This window comes from Protopterus annectens, chromosome 3.part0 (assembly GCF_019279795.1).
Source record: "Protopterus annectens isolate FY-2018-M chromosome 3.part0, PAN1.0, whole genome shotgun sequence".
Classification (NCBI taxonomy): domain Eukaryota; kingdom Metazoa; phylum Chordata; order Ceratodontiformes; family Protopteridae; genus Protopterus; species Protopterus annectens.
Window position 1 is genome coordinate 1,404,708,392 of NC_056731.1, and position 23,161 is coordinate 1,404,731,552.

Sequence of the window (23,161 nt, forward strand, 5' to 3'; positions counted from 1 at the left end):
CTATTTCAAAGCAGACTATTTCAAAGTGGATAAGCCACTGCATTCGTTTCTGCTATTTGTATCATGGTAAACCACTGCCCAAGGGAATCTGGTCACATTCCACCAGGGCTGCATCTACCTCAGCAGTTTTTCTCAGAGGGGTGCCAACCAAAGACATTCTAGAAGCTGCTACTTGGAGCTCTGTTCATACTTTTACAAAGCATTATCACTTGCCTCTCTTCTGTAAGTCTAGGGCGGGCTTTGCCACTGCAGTTCTGCAGGGCCTTATAACTGCTTCTAATGCTATTTAGTTCCAGCCACCCATCCATAGCTTTGGGATTCTACCCAAATGTAATGACTGCAACAGTGAAACACGAAGAACATAGCACAGTTGTGTACACTTACCATAAATGTGGATGTTCGAGAGTATTCACTGTTGCATTCTGGGTTACCCACCCGCCATCCCCCTTTTTTCTAGAACTTCTCTTTCCTTCACTATATTCTACAGCCTTTGTGGTGTATTTGCTTTTAGTTGAAGGTAAAGTTTATGTTGTTACAATTGCATATGTAATATATATATATATATATATATATATATATATATATATATATATATGTATATATAGATATATATATATATATATATATATATATAGATATACATACATATAAATATATATATATATATACATACATATATATATATATATATATATATATACACACACACACACACACACACACACATATATATATATATATATATATATATATATATATATATATATATATATATATATATATAGAGATATCTTTTTTTTTTTTGCTCCCCATTTGGGGGGCACCTGACATCTGGGGCAAGAAAAACTAAAGAAAATGGTGTCGGCTGCATGTTTTATACCCCTGACAACCTGACGTCGTGGAAGAGGAGACAGCAACCGACGCAGGACCCAAGACTTTGATATTCAGGCTGACTGAGGGCAACCTGCCAGCAGATTACCCAAATGTAATGACTGCAACAGTGAAAACACTCAAACATCTACATTTATGGTAAGTGTACACAACTGTACTTTTCTAATCATATCACTCCACTTAAGACTTCGGAGATTTGTAACTGACAAGATTAGTGACCTTAAAAAAATCAAGACAGAGTGGTAGCCTTTTATCTTTACTCAGTATCTTACAGACGTCTTTTTTACTGATCTAGCATTTCAAGCCATGAAAAAACCAATCCTCTTTAAACTCCTATTTCTTTACAGAAAAAATGTACCTCATATACACATTTAAAGGAACTAAACCTGCATCAGCTGATAATACGTGTTGGCATAATAGATTTATATCCCAACGTATCACTCACATCTGGAGCAAACTTGCACTGCATACTAATCAGAATAGCACCCTTGCCACCTTCAATATAAACCTAGATAAGTGGATGGTAAGCCTCACATTCCTCCCTCTTTCTGTCTTGTCCCCCCTCCTTGAGACTGGAGGGACCTTTTGATGGATTTTTGGCTAAGCTTGTAACAGTTTTGTGGATTGCCTAGTACTTGCCAATGATCATGTGTTGAGGCTCAAGAATGTTGGCTCAGTGAAGTACATTGCAACCTTTAATCCTTTTGTTTACTTAGACTGAGACATCTGGTAATGCCCCTTTAAGAGCCTGACATGCTGTCAAAAGGAAGCATATCCTCTTGTGCTAAAGCCCTTTAGTAGATGTTCAGTCCAGGGAGCTTTTGGATTTACTAGAGCCAAACCTCATTTCCTTCAGCATCAGAGGATGTTTTATTAGTGCATATTTGGAGCCAGATTTCCAGTGCTGTTGCTCCCAGGATTCCCAAATACTTTTAGTAGAGCTGTAGCTCGCTCTTAGTGCTCTTCTAACAACTCGATTTCTGATATTGCGATGGTGTCCATAAATTCTGTATTCCAAATGACAAGGAAAGTGGAGTACTTGACTGATTTGGAAAAATTATCTGCATCTCTGCCACTCTGGACTTCAGAGTTCTGCACTACTAAACTCATTTTTTTAAATTCCATGAGGCAGTCCTCTCCCAAATTAAGGACAATGGCTAAGAAGAGAAGGTTATGCAGCTTCTCTTGCCAGGTTCGCAAGCACTCAGTCAGGTATGGCTGTGATGCAGGGGATGCTTCATGCAGGGAAGAAGCAGCTGGGTCAGTTAAGAGACGGCTGAGAACACAGATTACAGCTACTCAGTGCCCCTTTAGTAAAGGAGATGATTTTTGGACTCCTGTCTGAGCAGGTGTTTATGAAATTGGAGGAAAATGGAAGACAGTGCAATCAGTGAAACAATGAATGTTAATCATTGTACTTAACTGCTGCAGTCCTCACATTTGGGATATCTTGTGTGAAGGTAACCCATAGCTGACTTGACTTCGAGTTTTACCATCCTCCAGCGCTTTGACCAGTGCCCTCCCACCAAAAAGCATAGGTATGTCTGCATTGTAAGAGGTGCATCAGCAAATGCCATCTTCATGTCTGTCTTGCGATGCAGTGTATGTAGCTGTATGTTTTTTCAAGTCTGTCTATCTGATCAGCCTTATTTCCAGCAGCCAGATAAGTACCCCTTAAGGGTTTTTTTCTGTTATGTAATTGCTTGCTTGATTGTTTGGCTCATGTCTGATGCTGAATGCAGTTCTGAAGAGTGTTTTGTTAGTTAATTCTGTGGTGTGTGGGGAAACAAATCTCCCTACAAGAATGTCCATGCTAGGTGTTTATTCTGCCTCAACCCAGAGCACAAAATGGACTTTTGTCTGCATTGTGCTGCTTTTACCCAGAGGACATATCCATAAAAAGCTTTAGTCTTTCACATCTTGGTATTTCAGTGCACAAAAATGTATTTTGTATAGGTCACACTAAATGGGCATGTCTTTTCATTGACCATCCCAGAGCTGATTTCCAACATCTTCTGGAAGCTCCAGTATTTGACTAATTTTCACTAAGCTGCATCAAAGTCTTGGACAGAAACAGAGAAATATTTTGCTGTCACTTTGGGTCTGCAAGCTTTAGTTACTTGCCACATAGGTACCTTTAGGTTTCTAGGCATATATTGTTGAACATGACATGTAAGAGGTTGTTCAGAAAGTCCGTAACACTTCATCTTTGTTCTTTTGATCCTGTAACTGTAATGGCCAGCATTACAGCTACCATAGAGTACCATGGCTCCTGTGGCGATGTATGTACACACACACACACACACGTAATATATATATTTATTTAGATATATTGCATATATTTTTATAAAATAACATTGATATATAATCTCCCTTCCTTTCATAGTGTGTATGTGTGTCTGTGTATATATATATATATATATATATATATATATATATATATATATATATATAATATATATATCTTTATAAAACCTTATTTCCTTTCCATAAAAGCTTCTTATTTCAGGAAAGAAGTGTGAAAAGTATCAGAAGGATGAAAGAGCCCTTTGAGGTGCCAAGACCCTATATCTCTGAGATTTTCTTCTGTCAGTTCAGTTTAGGATGCCTATAGTTAGCTTCTGTGTAACTTGAGACAGTAACAAGTCGTTATAGTTCTTATGGCTTACCTCTTTATATTGTTCCTGATCTGCACAGAGCTTGACCAGTGATTGACTTTGGAGACATCCCTCTCTCTCACATCTTTTCCCCTTTTTCTTTGACCCTTGCTGCCATTCCTTGATTGTGCTAGTTGTCTTTCCACAAGCTGTAGGTGGTTATCTTGTAAAAGTAAAGTTCTAGTTATTTTGTATTTTTGTTTAATAACGCTCTCTCAGCTGAGCTAAAGCTATGCTTTAATGTAGAGCAAAGCCAAAATATTTCCATGTATCCAAACTACGTCTTCAGCATACTGGATTAATGTTTGGGAACATCTTTCTCAGTCTGTGTCTGGTGAGTAGAAGGGAGTTGGGTGGTAGACTCTGTGTGAGAGGAGTGTTCTTGTATTCGTTCCTTCTCATGAATGGCAAAGTTTTGAATGAAAAAAGTGAAGGCTTATTCCTGTTACCATGTGGTGGCTCAGAAGATGTCTGTGTTCATTTAGCGTCCTGATCCAGCTGGTTTGGCCTTAGCACATTGACTGCCTCCACTTAAAAATGTGGTTATTGCAGTAGTTTTTACATTTTAAAGGCTTCCATTTGAACCACTTAGCCCAATGGAAAGGTTTCTTTATGTGGGCCAAGAGAATCCTTTTTCCCTGTGTCTCTTGTAAAGACAGATGGTTGTTTCTTGCCAGTTTGAAGAACTTTGCATCCACTAACTGTGCTGTTATCATAAATTTTCTCATTCTTAAGATCAGCTGCTATAAAAAATATTGTGTATATGTACCCTGTTTCTTGTTTATGGTGATTCCCAAATTAAATGTATCCAGTACATACTGTGGTTTACTGCACATCTCCCCAACAGTTATTGCAGCTTTCGAGCATGGATGAACTCTGCTATGCTCAAGATATTGGTATATTCCTATTTATTTTTGAACATGTTATTCTAGTTTATGCTGCAGTTAGATATGGTAAAATGTTCTACATTATAACTATTATTGTGATGTTGTTGTGTCTTTCGGCTTTTCCTGGTTAGGGGTCGCCACAGCAGAACTCCTAATGATTGGCAGTAGATTTTTACGTGCCGAGTTGCCGGCCCTGACTCACAACCTTCAACAAAGAAACGCCCATTCACACACGTCTCCACACAGAAGACGCTCTAGCTGAGAATCGAACAGGACAACGTCTTACTGTAAGGTGACAACGTTACCGCAGCACCACCACCACAGTTATAACTATTATTGTGATGTTTTATTAAAATGATAGTGTTAATAAAACTGTTATCACTGTTTTAAAACTTGTAAGTAATGTTTCCTTTATGTTCACAGGGTTTTGTTCCTGAGTCCATGTTTGACCGTCTACTCACTGGACCTGTTGTGAGAGAAGAAGGAATGAGCAGGAGAGGCAGAAGGCCAAAGAGTGAAATTGCCAAAGCAGCTGCTGCCGCTGCTGCTGCCTCTGCAGCATCAACGTCTGGTATCAATCCATTATTGATGAACAGTCTGTTTGGTGGAATGGACCTCACAAGTCTTCAGTCTCTTCAGAACCTGCAGAGTCTTCAGTTAGGCCTAATGGGTTTTCCCCCAAGTCTTGCTGCTGCAGCTGCTGCTGCAACTACTGGGGGTGGAGGAGGCAGAGTAGATATTAAAAACCATACTGCAATGTTACCCTTAATGTTGCCGGGAATGGCAGGACTACCTAGCATGTTTGGACTTGGGGGTCTTCTGAATAGTCCACTTGCAACTACAATTAATGCTGCCACATCTGGTCAGGGAGAAACTGATGAAGGTACTTCAAAAATAGAGGAAAGAAAAGCAGAAACTGAAGATGAAGATAACGAATTAGAGAAATCTGACTCTGATATAGGTGCTACTGACTCTAGTAATGTGAGGTCTGTCGGTGCTGCTACTAGTGCAGCAGCTGCTGCTGCCGCTGCCGCCGCTGCTGGGTTGTCCACCAACCCACTGGCTTTCAATCCGTTTTTGCTGTCTACTATGGCTCCTGGTTTGTTCTACCCCTCCATGTTCCTTCCTCCTGGATTAGGAGGGTTGACTTTATCTGGTTTTCCTCAAGCAGCGTTGGCTGGACTTCAAAATGCAATGGGCTCAAGTGAAGAAAAGGCTGATCCAGTCGAAGAGCCTACTGCTAAAGATGAAGACATTGCTGAAAGCAGTGATGTAGAGGGAAGCCTTGATAAAACTGCAGATTCATCCGTTTTAGATGATGAAACCACAGTGGGGGAATTAGACTCACTTGATAGAAGGGACGACACTGATGACAATGTATAGCCACGTTTCTGGTTACTAAAAGTGTTTTAAACTTTTGACAAGTGGTAGTCCTACTGTTTACATACACAGTAAATTTCCATACCTAGTTTTTTTTAAAAGCTGTATTTGTAATATAGTGTAGCAAAACAAAAGTCCAAGTCATGTTATGCAGATGTCAAACAGTGTCTTGGTCAGTAAGTATTGTGCAGTGCATTATTTATTATCCTAGTCGAGGGAAAAAGATAATTAACTTTAAAAGTCTTTTAGGAATGAATTTACATAATGCTCTGCTTTTGTACCATTGGTATTATATGAGCAGCAGTTTGTAATCAAGTGGCATTAGCAGAAGCAGATGCTGCTTAAAAGGAAATATGAAGATGTATATTTAACTTTTTGCTGTGAAGATCAAGTTGAAAAAAAAAAAAAAAAAGTCCGCATACATATCATGCCTACAGACATTTGACGGTATGGGAGTTCAACACACTGACAATCTCCACAATAGTGTGAACGTCTCAGTTCTGAGACACAGCAATAATAAGGCAGCTGTTGAATGTGAAGATTTATCTTCGGACATTAATCCACCGAAAAAAAGGTGACTACAGAAAAAAAAAAAAACTACAGTTCGTTCGTCTCATGATGTTATCTTCTTGTAATGCACTGGTAGAATTGAAAAAAAATCAGGTACATTTTTTTTTTTTTAAATGAAAGGACTTGTTACTTTAGCTACAAAGCTAAAACAGCATTACCTCAATTCTGAACTAGCCTTGAAGTTTACAGACATGACTTTGTAAATGTATTGTTTTGTTTCTTTGTTGTGATGTCTTTTTTTATTTTATTTTATTTTATTTTATTTTTTCTTTTTTTTTGAAACTGCTATCATGTAAGATAAGATGTAAATTGCTGCCAACTGTAGTTATGACGCTTTTAATAAAAAGTGACTCATGATATGCAGTGATGTATGTAGAATGTAGAAAAATGTCTAGGGAAACCAAATCACAGTTGGTGTTCACACTTTATATTTTGTATTCACAATAGAAACAAATACAGTATTTTGGCTTTGTACAGTTTTTTTCCTTGCTTCCTCTAACATTGGTACTGCTTTGACATTTTCAGGAGCCGTCTTCAGTTTTTGTTCATAAACTGTTTGCCTTAAAGTGTAGTATCTACTGAATCAAATTGTGTGTTTAAATTGTTTCCGTCAACATCTAGGTTTTTGCCTGCTACAACACACATTACATTGTAGCGTTTTCTTCTGCTTTTGTTCTTTGGCTAGCATAAACAGGATGCTCACCTTAGTTTTGTTAATTTGATAACCAGATGGCTGACTTGACTGATCATTCTCTACCTTTTCAGCTGCTCTGCAGGCCTTGAGGCAAAACAAAAAAAATTAGAAAAGCAAGCACAAACTGAAGTAAAACCATGTAAAATATGTTGGTGTTCTGGGCAATTCCAGTCTGTATAGCTAGTGCCTTGGGTTTGCCTGGAAAACGGATCTTGGCACTGTATGGTCAAACCTGTTAACAGAAGTAAACACATACAAGTAAAATGTGAGCTAGCAGAGAGTTTGGCACAAGAAAAGCTTTGTTGCTTTACAGGAAAGACAACTGATACGCACACAATTCATGTGAGAAAAAAAAGACAGTAGATGGGTGGTGTAGTAGAGAATATGCAATGAATGTCCTCTACTTTTGTAATGTGATTTCAAGGTAATTTTTTCATTAACCTTTTTTTGGGACTGCAGAACAATTTTACTTTTATTTTGTGGTCTGGATTTCTGCAGTGTGTTTGTCTGCTGTAGATTTAAAGAATGATTTACCTGTCACAGGCACCCCCTCCGCCCCAACTGTAGCTCATTGTGAGGAAAAGTTCTTCATTTTGAATCTTCTAAAGTCCATGTTCCTCACAGTTAACTCACTGAAAAGGTCAGCCTTAACATTTATTAAGATTTTTTAACTGATATCCATGGTAAGTAATACTGAATGTTCTTAATTATCAGAAGAGCTTTTTATAAGTTTAAATAGCACATTTCAACTGTCCATGAGCTTCCTAGTGTTCTACATTTTAGAGATGGAACGTTGAGAGCTATATTCACAGGGCTTAACCTGTAACCTGGTTTACACTGTAGTGGCATACTGCAGAAAATTATTGCTGAAGAGAGTAGCCTAGATTTTTTATACATTTCGTTTGCACTGGAAGTTATGGTGAGTAACTTGAACTTGCATTTGTAAATTTTTTTTTTTTATGCCGTGTGATGCCTTTTCTATAAGTCTCGAATATGAGTGTGCTTTGCTTCAAACTAATCTTTTTTTTTAATATTATCTCTCATTAACATCCTATGTGCTCATCCCAGCTTGCTTTGTGCTTGACTATTGAGGTATATTTTGATCTTTTATCAGCCTAGACAGTAAAATTGAGAACAGGTTGATTGCTGAGAAGGCTGTAGCAGTAGTAGAAGTAGATTGATCAGTAGCTGCTGAACCTGCCCTCATTAATGACTTTCATCTCTTCCCTTGAATAATTTTATATGACATGGCTGTTAACCAGTATTGGATTTTTTATTACTTTGTTTTTTTTATTTCTGTTTAACTCGGATAGCCGCATTGAGCCTGTGGCATCTTTTCACTGGAGTACTGGGGAGAAAAATTCCACAAATAGAATATAAAATAATGTATAGTAAAAAAAAAAAAAAAAAAAAAAACCGTAAATGTAGCTGCAAAATATGGGTCCCTATTATTTAAGCGAGCGTTCTGTGTTTCGAACATCGCTTTGTCGACAGCTGAATGTTGAAAAGGCCAAATTCCAAACAAAACAGAGCAGTGATGTTCATCGTGCATACAGCTGCAGTAATCACAGATGGGTTTTCAGCCGTCAGGCGGTCCCTCGGTCGGCCGAATTCCAAAGTCTTGGTCCGGCGTCGGTTGTCGTCGCTTACTCTTCTGACGTCAGCGAGGCCAGAGTATATAAGACACAGCCGACGCCATGTTCTTCAGTCTTTTTTGCCGCGCGGTGCCTGAAGCAGAAGCAGTTCGCAAGTGCCGGTCGGCCAGCTCCTGAATTACGAAAAAATTGGAACCGAAGTCTTCTTTAAAGCTAAGTACCCCGTTGGGGAAACTTTTCTTGCCCCAGACCGATGTCAGAAAAAGTTAATAATTGTATTTCTTGTGGGAAGCAAATACCGCATAAGGATTTCCATTCCCGTTGCATACCTTGTTTGGGCCCAGACCACGACGTCTCGGGCTGTTGCTTTTGCGCTACCTTCAATAAACGCACTATCAAGCGTCGGGCGGAGTTCGCCCAACACTACTTTGGTAAAGCTTTTGATTATAAGATGTCGTCGGACACTCCGACTACCGTTTTGTCCAAAAAACGCAAGGAAAAGGACCGACACGTGAGACCCGCGGTCCCAGCCGACACCACGCCAAAACAGGCTACACGTGGTCCGGTTCTCAGCGAGACGCCTTTGCAGTCCCTGACTACCGACGACACTCCTTTGGCGGTGTTTTCTGTACCCGAGATCGCTGGGTCCTCGGTCCTTTCCCAGACTACAACCGAAGCCCCTGCTAATGTCGAGCCTACTAATGTGGACAGGTCCACTTCCACCCATGGTGTATTTAGGCCCTCATCTTCTTTTTCAGTAAAGGCTTTTACTAAATCCAAAGCAGCCAGGCATCCCACGAGGCCTCTTGCACAGGGCCCATCTCCTGGACCCATGCCTAAGAAACAGATGCTTAAAATGGCTGAGGATTTAATTACTCTTATCAGAGGTTCTCAGCCCCCTCCTGACAAGAGACCCAGAGTGGAGGAAGAATCTCCCTCTTCTGATCATTGATCCATTTTATCAGAACATTCTGATGCAGAGGAACACTCTTACTCCCCTTTTGAGGATTCGGATGCAGAACAGTCCATTCCTTCTGTATCCCTTCCTGAGGATTTTTCCTTTGGGGAAACCTTGCACACTTTGAGGGAACACTTCCATTGGGAAGGCCAAGACTTTTCAGATTCCAAGAAAAGACTTAGGGAATTTCTTTGGTTACCTCAGCACAGACCTCTGGCTATACCCCCTGTTTTGGACATACTGGATGATGTCTATTCGGAGGCTTGTCTTAACCCTGATTCTCTGCCTCCTGCACCAGTCAAACCTGATAGGTGTTACAGAGTACCCTGCTCTCACCAATTTCTCTACAAAGGCCATAATGCTGACCCTGAAACCATTTCACAAGGCCCCAAGGGATTAAAGGCCTCCACTGCCAAGAATCCACTCCCTGCAGAAAGGGAATCCAGATCTCTAGAAAGGTGGGGTAAAAAGGTATATACCTCGGCCACCCTAGCCATGAGGGCTTTAAACTGTCAGTTTCATATGATTAAATATCAACAGTACCTGTTATCACAATTAAGGAACAAAATGTCTCAACCTGAACAACCAGATTTAAAAGAGTTACAGGATATGATGCATAGTGCGGAGCAAGTGGGTAAACACACCTTACAATGCGGTTATGATGCCCTAGAGGCTTCCAGTAGAGCGGCTGCCACAGGATCAGTCATTCGCAGGCATGCCTGGCTTAGGGAACAAAATTTACCTGATCATGTGAAAGCTAAACTTCTTGATGCTCCTTTACAAAAGGATGTACTGTTTGGTACTAATGCCGAGGAGATACTACGGAAAATGGAAGAAAAAGCCAAATCTATGCAAACTGTCAAGGCTTTCTTACAGGTCCAACCACCACGTTTTAGCAGAAATTGGCCTTCAAAAAACTGGTCCTTTCCAGCCACTGACAAGCCCCAAAGAGGCAGATACAGACGCACAAGGGGCAGAGGGCAATCACAAGGATCATATAGAGGCAGACAATGGCAATCTCCAGAACCAAGAGGTGGTGAAGACAGCGCACAACAATACAGGAAGCAAACCCAATGACTCCCTCATTTCCATGCCAAGCAAGTCTCAGCTGACAGCACCTTTGGGAGGGAAACTAGCATTATTTGCAAGCAATTGGCATATTGTCACAACAGACAAATGGATACTGGACATTATAAACAGAGGCTACAAATTTCAATTTCACACTCTTCCAAAATGAGAGGCATGCCAAACCTGCCACAAAATCAAAGGGCAGAGGCACAACTGCAAATTTCAAAGCTCCTAAACATGAGAGCTATACAAAAGGTACCTACACTCCAACAAGGTCAAGGTTTTTATTCAAGACTTTTTCTGGTACCAAGAAAAGGAAACGACTGGAGACCCATTTTGGACTTATCCATCCTAAACACATTCCTACTCGTGCCAAAATTCAAGATGCTCACATTACAGCAACTTCTTCCCATGCTGGGCAAGGAGTTTTGGCTGGTAACATTGGACCTCAAGGAGGCATACCTGCATGTCCCAATCAGACAAAGCTGCAGAAGATACCTCAGATTTCTTGCAGGTTCAATCCACTATCAATTCTCTGCATTGCCCTTTGGCTTATCTACTGCGCCCAGAGTATTCACAAAGTGCCTGGCATCAGTGATTGCCTACTGCAGACTTCAAGGAATACAAATTTACCCTTATCTGGACGACTGCCTGATCTAAGTGGACAGCAAACACATACTACTGGAACATCTGGCTTATGTGACACAGTTACTGCTTTCTCTGGGATATACCATCAACAAGGAGAAATCAAGACTAACACCATCTCAGAAAATAACCTTCCTGGGTGCCAACTTGGACACAAACACCCAGATGGCATATCTTACGCCAGAAAAACAAGGGCAACTATCTCAGTACTTCAAAACACTAGCAAAAAGTACCAGGCTTACTGCAAGGAAAATCCTGCAGGCTCTGGGATTCATGGCATCTTGCATTCTTCTAATCCCATGTGCAAAGCTGCATATGAGGAAACTTCAATGGTACCTAAAAAATCTATGGTCTCAACACAGTCACAGTTTGGAAGCAATTATACCAATAATTCCATGTTTGCAAAAGGAATTTCTATGGTGGGCCCAAGCATGTCAAGTAAACACAGGCCTTCCATTCTGCAAGCCTCAAGCAAAACAAGTCATAACCACAGACGCCTCAGATTACGCCTAGGGGGCGCACATGAAGGACAGGTGCATTCAGGGCAGATGGTCCCAAAAGGAAAAGCACCTTCACATCAATCAAAAAGAAATGGTAGCAGTCATAAATGCAATTACAGCTTTCAAGGACTTCCTGCATCCAGGACAATTACTGATAAAAACAGACAACACCACAGTAATGTGGTACATAAACAAAACAAGGAGGAACACATTCATACCCATTGTGCAGACTAGCCATGACTCTTTGGAACTTGGCTCTGGAAAGACAAATCGAACTTCAAGCACAGTACTTGCCAGGACTGGAAAACACACTGACAGACACTCTAAGCAGAAATCTGACAGATCCACACGAATGGAAGTTACATCCTCAGGTGTTTACAGAGATAACCCAAGCGTGGGGGAGGCCAGACATAGATCTTTTTGCCTCCCATGGGAACCATCAACTGAAAAAGTTTTGTTCAAGGACCTTTCATCCAAAGGCCTGGAAAGTGGATGCCCTTTCATTCAGTTGGACAGCATGGACAGTTTATGCATTCCCACCTCTGCCCCTTCTACCCAAGGTGCTTTTGAAAGCAAGAACAGACAAACCGAGGATGATACTGATTGCTCCAGATTGGCCAAGGCAACACTGGTATCCACTCCTGAGGAGCCTAACACATACTCCTCCCTGGTCCCTGCCTCTAATGCCTCTTCTACTGACTCAGAACAGCTACAAAACTCTTCACAGTCAGCTGAAAACACTCAACCTCGCTGCATGGAAAATTGCTTGACACCACAACAGTCCCTACTCTCCAAGGAGGTGCAGGAGGGCATTTTGGAGGCCAGAAGACCATCTACTAGAAAAGCTTACTCTGCAAAATGGAAGCGGTTTTGCTGTTGGAATGAGAAAAGAGGCCAGGACCCTAGAAAATTGAACTTGCCTCAGGTTTTACAGTACCTAGCTGAACTGCTGAACAGTGGACTTTCATTTTCTTCCATAAAAATACATGCCTCAGCCATTTCTGCAGAATTCAACACTGATCCTCCTTTATTCTCTCACCCACTCTTACGACAGTTCCTCAGAGGGGCTAAGAATATAAGACCTCCAAGGAAGCAACCAATACCAGCCTGGGACCTTAATTACATACTAGAAAAATTAACATTGCCTCCCTTTGAACCTGCTGCCTCAACAGATCTGCAACATTTGTCCTGGAAAACAGCTTTCCTTCTGGCCATCACTTCAGCTCGTAGGGTTTCTGAACTACAGGCCCTCATGGCGGTGCAGCCCTTCCTCATCTTCCATCAGGACAGGGTTTCCCTTCGTACCAACCCATCTTTTATGCCAAAAGTGGTATCCAGGGTAGCCTTAAATCAAGCCATACACCTACCTACCTTTTATCCTAACCCTCAAAACAAAGGGGAGAGGCTGCTTCACACTTTAGACATCCATAGGCAGCTGCGTTATTATTTGGACAGAACAAAGTCCTTCAGGAAATCAGAACAACTTTTTGTGTCCTATGCTGTAGGGGCTCAAGGGAAACCAGTTACCAAACAGACCATTTCCAAGTGGATTGGCCACTGCATACGGTTTTGTTATTCCTATCATGGGAAACCTGTCCCTACTGGTATCAAATCTCACTCCACCAGGGCCACAGCCACCTCTACAGCCTTCCTCAGAGGCGTTCCTACTAAGGATATTTTGGAGGCAGCCACTTGGAGTTCTGTACATACCTTCACAAAACACTACCACCTACCCTTATACTCCAGAACAAGAGCAGGCTTTGCCACTGCTGTTTTGCAGGGCATTCTGGCTCAACCCAGTTCCTCATAGTACCTACCACCCTATGCATAGCTTTGGGACTCTACCCATCTGTGATTACTGCAGCTGTATGCACGATGAACATAGTACAGTTTTGTACCTACCATAAATGTAGATGTTTGAGTGCTAATACAGCTGCAGTACAGGTTTCCCTCCCTCCTTCCCCACTTGTAAAGGCATGGGGCCTAACAAACCTCTTCATACCACCTGACTGGGTTATCCTGCTATGTTTTATTTGCTTGCTTACACTGATTTTGCATTACATTGCATTGCCTGCATATGTAGATAAGCCTTATTTATGTATTGCCTTCCTTTTGGGGGCACCTGACATCTGGGGCAAGAAAGACTGAAGAACATGGCGTCGGCTGTGTCTTATATACTCTGGCCTCGCTGACGTCAGAAGAGTAAGCGACGACAACCGACGCCGGACCAAGACTTTGGAATTCGGCCGACCGAGGGACCGCCTGACGGCTGAAAACCCATCTGTGATTACTGCAGCCAGCTGTATTAGCACTCGAACATCTACATTTATGGTAGGTACAAAACTGTGCTATCCCCCCCCCCCCCCCCAGGGAAAAAAGTCACTGGTCCGTTTTTGGGATTTTGCCGTTATGTCCACTGTGGTGCGATCTCGGAGTTGGTATATCCACTGTGGTGCGATCTCGGAGTTGGTTTATTTAAGTGGGGGCTAAAGCCCCCTACTTTATTATGGGTTTTTTTGTTTATTTTTTTTGTTTTGTTTTTTTTTTTGTTTATACGGACCAGCAATTTTTTTCCCTAGGGGAAAAAAAAATCGCTGTTCCGTTTGTTTGGGATTTGGGGTTTTCGACATTTAGGTGTTGATAAAGCGACGTTCAAAACATTGAACGTTCACTTATTTAATAGGGAATCCAAAATATATAGGAACAAGAGTAAAAATATATTAAAATGTACACACATATATCTTATAGTACAAACAATATGCATAGTTTGCTCTTATCTATTTGACAGTGAATTTTATGAGGTTTGTATTAAGCAGTTTTGTTTATGGAATTCAGTTATTTTGTTCAAAATAAACTCATGGTATAAAATGTAGGTTTTGTTTAGTTATTTAATCAGATCTGCATCTTTGTGACCTCAGGAGCTTTTTACTTTGACAGAAACTTAAGTTCTTGGAATGTTTTTATTCATTACTTCAGTAATGCTGTCTGCCTTGGCCTCTGCTGCTCCCCCCTTCTTATTTTGCCTTCAGTCTTTTCCCAGCATCTGTACCTTTTTTATTCAGTCCTGTCTTTGCAGTGTCTAGCCAGAGTGTTTGACTTTTGGTGATGTCCTTCAAGGATGCATCTGCAGTCCTAACAAATGGGTTGTCCTGTCGTCAGGCAGCCCTTCGGTCGGCCGGATTCCAAAGTCTGGGTCTGGCCTCGGCTGGTGTCGCACTTCACCCGACGTCATCTCTGCTGGTCTTCGGGTATAAAGGCTTCAGCCGACGCCATTTTCCTCAGTCTTTCTTGCCGCGTGGCGCCCGAAGCAGAAGCTGTTCGCAAGTGCCGGTCGGTCAGATCCAGAGATTACTACTACCGAATACAACTTCGAAGACTTCTAAAAGCTAAGTACCCCGTTGGGGACTCTCTCTTGCCTCAGCCGATGTCAGAAAAAGTAAATAACTGTTTAACCTGTGGGAAACAAATACCTCATAAAGATTTCCACTCTTACTGCTTACCTTGTTTAGGCCCAGACCACGACGTAGCAGCTTGTTTAGCCTGTGCTTCCTTCAACCGACGACGCTTAGGCCGGGTCGGAGTTTGCTGAACAGTTTTTCGGCTCAGATTTTGCGTACATTATGCCGTCGGATCCTCTGACTACCCAAATTGTTAAAAAAACGCAAAGAAAAGGACCGACACTCGCGGTCCGCGGTTTCGGCCGAAACCACGGTAAAGCAAACCGCGAGTGTCTCGGTTTCGGCCGAAACCGAGCAAACGGTTCAATCTACAGCCGAATCCATAACTACTACCGAGGCCCCTTCTACCCTAGCTGAATCGGCCTCTGAAATTTTACCTACAACTGTGGTTTCTACAGAGTTATCGGACACCATCCCTTTGGATGTCTCTACCCCAGCACGTGGTGCTGCTAGGCCTCCTGCAGCCATGTCTATAAAGGCTTTTGCCAGGGCTAAAGCAGCCAAAACTGCTAAATCAGTGCCTGTTAAGCCCCCGTCTCACAGGCCCAGCTCCAGTTCACAAATGCTTACTTTGGCAGAGGATCTCATCTCCTTAATAAGAGGATCCCAATCTCACCCAGACAGGGCCTCACAACCCTCAGAAAAGAGACTCAGAGTAGAGCCCCCTGAGCCAGGCTCCTCAGATGACTCTTCTGATGACTCAGACATTACAGACCATCCAGAGGCTCCTCTTTCTACTTATGAAGATTCTGATGCTGAAGAATCTATTCCTTCTGCCTCTCCACCAGAGGAATTTTCCTTTGGGGAAACCTTACATGCCATGCGAGAGCAATTCCAATGGCAGGGACAAGATTTCTCAGATTCAAGGAAAAGGCTTAGGACCTTTTTACACTTACCAGCATAGGCCCTTAGCTATACCTCCAGTTCTTCCTGTTGTGGATGATGCCTTTAATGATGTTTGCACTGCTCCTGATACTTTACCTCCAGCCCCTGCTAAGCCCGACAGGTTCTACAGGGTACGGACACTCATCACCACTTATTCAAGGCCCTTTTGCAGATCCGAGACTATCTCCCAGGGGCCTAAGGCAGTAGCCGACCTCAGCAAAAGCCCTCTCCTTCTGATAGGGAATCCAGGTCCTTAGAGAGATGGGGTAAAAAAGTATACACCTCTGCTACTCTCTCAGCTAGAGCTTTGAACTGTCAGTTTCATATGATCCAATACCAAGAGTTTATGCTTGATCAGTTAACTAAGAAACTGTCCTCTGATGATTCCTTAGATAAGAAATATGTTCTAGAAATGGTGAATAACATTCAGCAGGTTAGTAACCATTCTTTAAAATGTGGCTATGATGCACTGGAGGCTTCATTTAGATCAGCCATGACTGGCACAGTTATAAGAAGGCATGCATGGTTGAAAGAGCAGGTCTTGCCGGATCATGTTAAAGCAAAGCTTTTAGATGCTCCTATGGACAAGGTCAGTCTATTTGGTTCTCCTGCCCAGCAAGTAATGAAGAAAATGGAAGAGAAGGCAAAATCTGTACAAACAGTTAAAGATTTCTTACAGGTACAGCCCCCAAGGTTCAGCAGGAACTGGCCTTCCAAAAATTGGTCCTTTCCAGACTCCTCTAAAAGCCAGAGAGGCAGGAATAGACGTTCCAGAGGCAGAAATCAATCCAGAGGAGGTGCCTACAGGGGACGCCAGTGGCAAGGCAATAACCAACGAGCCACGGATACAACCACTACCACTGCAACAGGACAATCACAGTGACTTGGTTCTAACACCGCCTACCAGGGAACAAATTGTAGCACCCTTAGGCGGAAAGTTAGCATTATTTTCAAAAAACTGGCACTATATCACAAGAGACAACTGGATTTTGCAAACTATAGACCAAGGGTACAGGTTTCATTTCCACACCTTACCAGCAAAAAGAGGAATGCCAAACCTGCCACCAAATCAAAAGTCAGAAGCCCTAAAACAAATAGCTCAATTAAAAAAGATGAGAGCTGTGGAAAGGGTACCACCTACAGAACAGGGCAAGGGATTTTACTCCAGACTCTTCCTAGTACCAAGAAAAGAAAACAGTTGGAGACCTATTCTCGACCTGTCCGCTTTAAACACATTCATCATTGTTCCAAAATTCAAAATGCTGACCCTACACCAACTTCTTCCCATGCTGGGCAAGGAGTATTGGCTGGTAACTCTAGATCTCAAGGAGGCATACCTGCACGTCCCCATACGACCAATTTGCAGAAGATACCTCAGATTTCTTGCAGGATCAGAGCATTATCAATTCTCAGCATTGCCCTTTGGCTTATCTACTGCGCCCAGAGTGTTCACGAAATGCCTGGCATCAGTAATCGCTCATTGCAGGCTTCAGGGAATCCAAATTTATCCATACCTGGACGACTGCCTGATACAAGCGGACAACAAAAGCAAGCTGACACAAGACTTACAAAGAGTCATTTGCTTACTACAAGCTCTGGGATACACAGTCAATTTAAAAAAGTCAAAACTGATACCATCCCAGACAATAACATTCTTGGGTGCAGAATTGGACACAGTAAAACAGATGGCATTCCTAACTACAGAAAAACAAGAACAACTTCCTCTGTACTTCTTGACACTAGCAAAGCAGAACAAACTAACAGCAAGGAAAGTTCTGCAGGCTTTGGGTTTCATGGCATCCTGCATAATCTTGGTCCCCCATGCCAGACTGCATATGAGAAAGCTACAGTGGTACCTAAAGAATTTATGGTCTCAACACAAGCACAGCTTAGAAACCGAAATACCATTAATTCCATGCCTGAAACAAAAGTTCCTATGGTGGGCTCAGACATGCCAGGCAAACCCAGGATTGGCCTTCCACAACATTCAAGCAAGCCAAACCATCACAACGGACGCCTCAGACCTCGGTTGGGGGGCACACATGCTGGACAAGTGCATTCAAGGCCTATGGACTCCAGATCAGCTACACCTGCACATAAATCAAAAAGAGATGCTGGCAGTAAAACTGGCAATCCAGAATTTCAGACCATTCCTCAAAGAGGGCCAAGTGATGATAAGGACAGACAACACCACAGTCATGTGGTACATCAACAAACAGGGAGGTACTCATTCATACCCCCTATGCCGAATGACTCTGGACCTGTGGAATATGGCTCTGAGCTACAACATTCAATTACAGGCAATATTTGTACCGGGAAAAGAAAACATCCTAGCAGACATGTTAAGCAGAACTACCTCGGATGCTCACGAATGGATGCTACACCCGGACATCTTCAAGGCCATCACAAAGAAATGGGGAATGCCACAAATAGACCTATTTGCATCCCCACTCAACTACCAGCTCAAGAAATTCTGCACAAGGACTTACCACCCTCTTGCTTGGAAGGTGGACTCTCTATCCTTCAATTGGAAAGGCCTAACAGCATATGCATTTCCACCCCTTCCTTTGATGCACAAGGTACTACTGAAAATCAAAGAGGAACGGCCAAGGATAATTCTGATGGCTCCAAATTGGCCAAGACAACATTGGTATCCATTACTGAGGAGCATGTCTCGGGGGGGAAACGTGGACTCTACCCCTGATTCCTTTGATGTTGACTCAGTGCAACTACAACATCTTGCATCCAAACCTGAAAACTCTGCAACTCACTGCCTGGAACATTACATAAGAACATCTAACCCAGATTTATCCCAAAGGGTTAAAGACATTATCCTTGAGGCCCGCAGACCTTCTACCAGAAGGAACTATGCAGGAAATGGAAAAGGTTTGTCATTTGGAGTACGGAAAGAGGAAAGATGTGTCAAAGTAGATATTGCCAACATCCTGGAATATTTGGCAGAGCTCCTACATACTGGCCTGTCTTATTCCTCCATCAAGATACATGCATCAGCTATTTCTGCAGAATACAGCCTCGATCCTACTGTCTTCTCGCATCCTCTACTCAGGCAGTTCCTCAGAGGAATTAAGAATGTAAAACCTCCTAGGAAACCACCATTACCAGCATGGGACTTGAATTTTGTGCTAGAAAAATTGACACTCCCTCCATTCGAACCAGCAGAAACAGCAGATCTTCAACACCTATCCTGGAAAACTGCTTTCCTACTGGCAATTACTTCAGCAAGAAGGGTTTCAGAACTACAGGCTTTAATGGCAGTACAACCCTTCCTAATCTTCCATCAAGACAGAGTGTCCATGAGAACTAATCCTACATTTATGCCTAAGGTGGTATCCAGACTGTCTCTAAACCAGGCAATCCACCTACCTACCTTCTTTCCCAATCCACAGAACAAAGGGGAAAGACTGCTGCATACCTTGGATGTACATAGACAGTTGCGCTACTACCTGGACAGAACCAAGGGCAATAGAAAAACTGACCAGCTCCTAGTAGCCTATGCAACAGGAAGGGAAGGAAAAGCAATTTCCAAACAGACAGTCTCCAAGTGGATAGGAAATTGCATAAGATTCTTTTACTCCTATCATGGAAAGCAAATTCCACAGAACATAAGGCCTCATTCTACAAGGGCTACAGCCACTACCACAGCCTTCTTACGAGGAGTGGCTACCAAGGACATTATTGAGGCTGCTACCTGGACCTCCGTGCATACATTTGCCAAGCATTATAACTTACCTCTATACTCTAGATCCCGAGCAGGCTTTGCCACTGCAGTGTTGCAAGGGATCCTAAGTACACCATAATTCTTATTCCTCCTCCCCTAGTTTGGCTATGGTATTCTACCCATTTGTTAGGACTGCAGATGCATCCTTGAAGGACATAGTACAGTTTTGTACCTACCATAAATGTAGATGTCCGAACAGGATAGCATCTGCAGTCAGGATTACCCACCCTCCTTCCCCTCTGTGGTACTCCTAGGGTATTGCCCACCTAATAGCTAGCTGGGGGGGGGGGATCTCTTATGGTGTATTTGTTTGTATATATGTACATGCATGCATATTTTTTGTGTTTACCTTCTACTTTTTGGGAAATATTGGCATTTACCCAAAAATTTAGCTATCCAAGAGGGCTACTGGCATCTGGGGCAAGAAACACTGAGGAAAATGGCGTCGGCTGATGCCTTTATACCCGAAGACCAGCAGAGATGACGTCAGGTGAAGTGCCACACCAGCCGAGGCCAGACCCAGACTTTGGAATCCGGCCGACCGAAGGGCTGCCTGACGACAGGACAACCCATTTGTTAGGACTGCAGATGCTATCCTGTTCAGACATCTACATTTATGGTAGGTACAAAACTGTACTTTACTATTAGGCATTCCGGTGAATTGTCTGGATTTGTTTTCATTAAGGATTGACTTGATTTGATCTTGCAGTCTACAGCATTCTGAAACATTTTCTCCTACACAGCAGTTCAAAAGCATCAGTTTTCTGGTGCTTAGACTTTTGTAGTCCAATTGTCATAGCATACAGCATAGCCTTACATACAGTCCAACTTTCACAACCATGTTATTACTGGAAAAAAACATAGCATTGAGTATATGGACCTCTGTTGATAACATGATTATCCAGCTTTATCACAGCTTTTTTCCCCCCAAAAATAAAGCATCTTTAAATTTGTGGCTGCCTTTGCTGTCTTCACAGCTCTTTCAGCCTAGGAAAATACTATGTCACTGCTTCCACTTCTCCATCTGTTTTCAAAGAATTGATAGGACTATGCATAATTTTATTTATTTTTTGATTTTGAGAAACAGGCCAGCTTTTGCCCTTTCAACTTTCACTATCAGTTTTGGAGTTCTAGCTTACCAAATTTTTATAGTACAGTGGTGAGATTTGTTTGGCTCTTTAGCAGCAAGTTTAGTGATTTTATTATAATTTGTGTTGTTTTAGTATTAAGAATTGTAGAAGTGTATAACGGTAGGAAGTGCGTATGGGCTTACTTGTACTTGTATTAGATAAGATTCAGATTTTTATAGTGTGCTAGGTTTTGCATTGGTGTAGGATACAACAGAAGATGTTCATCGTGCATACAGCTGCAGTCATAGCAGATGGGGTTCTCCTGCCGTCAGGCGGGTCCTCGGTCGGCCGAATTCCAAAGTCTAGGTCCGGCGTCGGTTGTCGTCGCTTCTTCCCTGACGTCAGTGTGACGGGTATAAAAGAACCAGCCAACGCCATTTTCTCCAGTCTTTCTTGCCGCGCAGTGCCCGAAGCAGAAGCAGTTTGCAAGTGCCGGTCGGCCAGCTCCTGAAATTATGAAAATTTTGCAACCTAACTCTTCTTGAAAGCAAAGTACCCCGTTGGGGAAACTTTTCTTGCCTCAAACCGATGTCAGACAAAGTTAATAATTGTATTTCATGTGGGAAGCAAATACCGCATAAGGATTTTCATTCCCTCTGCATTCCTTGCATAGGCCCAGACCACGACGTCTCGGTTTGTCGTTTTTGTGCTACATTCAACAAACGCACCATTAAGCGTCGGGCAGAGTTCACCCAGCACTATTTTGGCAAAAAATTTAACTATATTATGTCGTCGGATACTCCGACTCCAGTTTTGTCTAAAAAACGCAAAGATAAGGACCGACACACGAGGTCCGTGGCCTCTACCGACACCACGCCAAAGCCAACTTCTGGTGGTCCGGTTCTCAGTGAGGCACCTACGCAGCCCCTGCCTACCGGCGACACTTCATTGGTGGTGTCTCCTGTGCCCGAGGTCGCAGGCTCCTCGGCCCACACCCCGACTACAGATACCGAAGCCACTCTTGGTGGTGAATCTCAAAATGTAGACAGGTCTGCCTCCTCTCAAGGTGTCTTCAGACCTTCCTCTTCTTTTTCCATCAAGGCTTTCACTAAGTCTAAAGCAGCCATGCATTCTAAGAGATAAGCTACACAGGGCCCTTCTCCAGGCCCCATGCCTAAAAAACAGATGCTTAAAATGGCTGAGGATTTAATTACTCTTATCAGGGGTTCTCAAACCCCCCCCCCCCCCGGACAAAAGGCCCAGAGTGGAGGAAGAATCCCCTTCCTCTGACCAGGCCTCCATTATTTCAGAGCACTCTGATGAACAGGAACATTCTTACTCCCCTTTTGAAGATTCTGATGCAGAGGAGTCCATTCCCTCTGTCTCCCCCCCAGAGGATTACTCATTTGGGGAAACCTTGCATACCTTAAGGGAACACATCCACTGGGAAGGCCAAGAGTACTCAGATTCCAAGAAAAGGCTTAGGGATTTTCTCTTGCTACCTCGGCACAGGCCTCTGGCTATACCTCCTGTCTTAGACATACTAGATGATGTGTACTCGGAGGCCTGCCTTAACCCGGATTCCTTACCTCCAGCCCCAGTCAAGCCTGACCGGTACTACCGGGTTCCTGACTCACCAATTTTTTATACAAAAGCCATGCGGCTGACCCAGAAACTATCTGACAGGGCCCCAAGGGAATTAAGGCCTCCACTGCTAAAAATCCATTACCTTCCGAGAGAGATTCCAGATCCTTAGAAAGGTGGGGAAAAAAGGTATACACCTCGGCCACCTTAACCATGAGGGCATTAAACTGCCAGTTCCATATGCTAAAGTACCAACAGTTTCTGTTATCACATTTGAGAAGTAAAATGTCACAACCTGAACAACCAGACTTGAAGGAGTTGCAGGATTTGATGCATAGTGCAGAACAAGTGGGTAAACATGCCTTGCAATGTGGTTTTGATGCTCTAGAGGCCTCATGTAGAGCTGCTGTTACAGGATCAGTCATACGTAGACATGCCTGGCTCAAGGAGCAAACTTTACCAGATCATGCCAAAGCTAAATTACTAGATGCCCCTCTACAAAAGGATGTATTATTTGGTGTTAAAGCTGAGGAGGTATTAAAGAAAATGGAGGAAAAGGCTAAATCATTGCAAACAGTGA

General features: G+C 42.7%; 1 protein-coding gene across 1 annotated transcript in view; it reads left to right on the forward strand.

The window, feature by feature from the left end:
• Nucleotides 1-6,857, forward strand: part of CHD7 (chromodomain helicase DNA binding protein 7) — a 2,781,650-nt gene extending 2,774,793 nt beyond the window's left edge. The window contains exon 44 of the mRNA XM_044065875.1: nt 4,859-6,857. Within this exon, the coding sequence (XP_043921810.1) occupies nt 4,859-5,818 (960 nt within the window). The 3' untranslated portion in view covers nt 5,819-6,857. The remainder of the gene's footprint in view (nt 1-4,858) is intronic.
• The last annotated feature ends 16,304 nt before the right edge of the window (nt 6,858-23,161 follow it).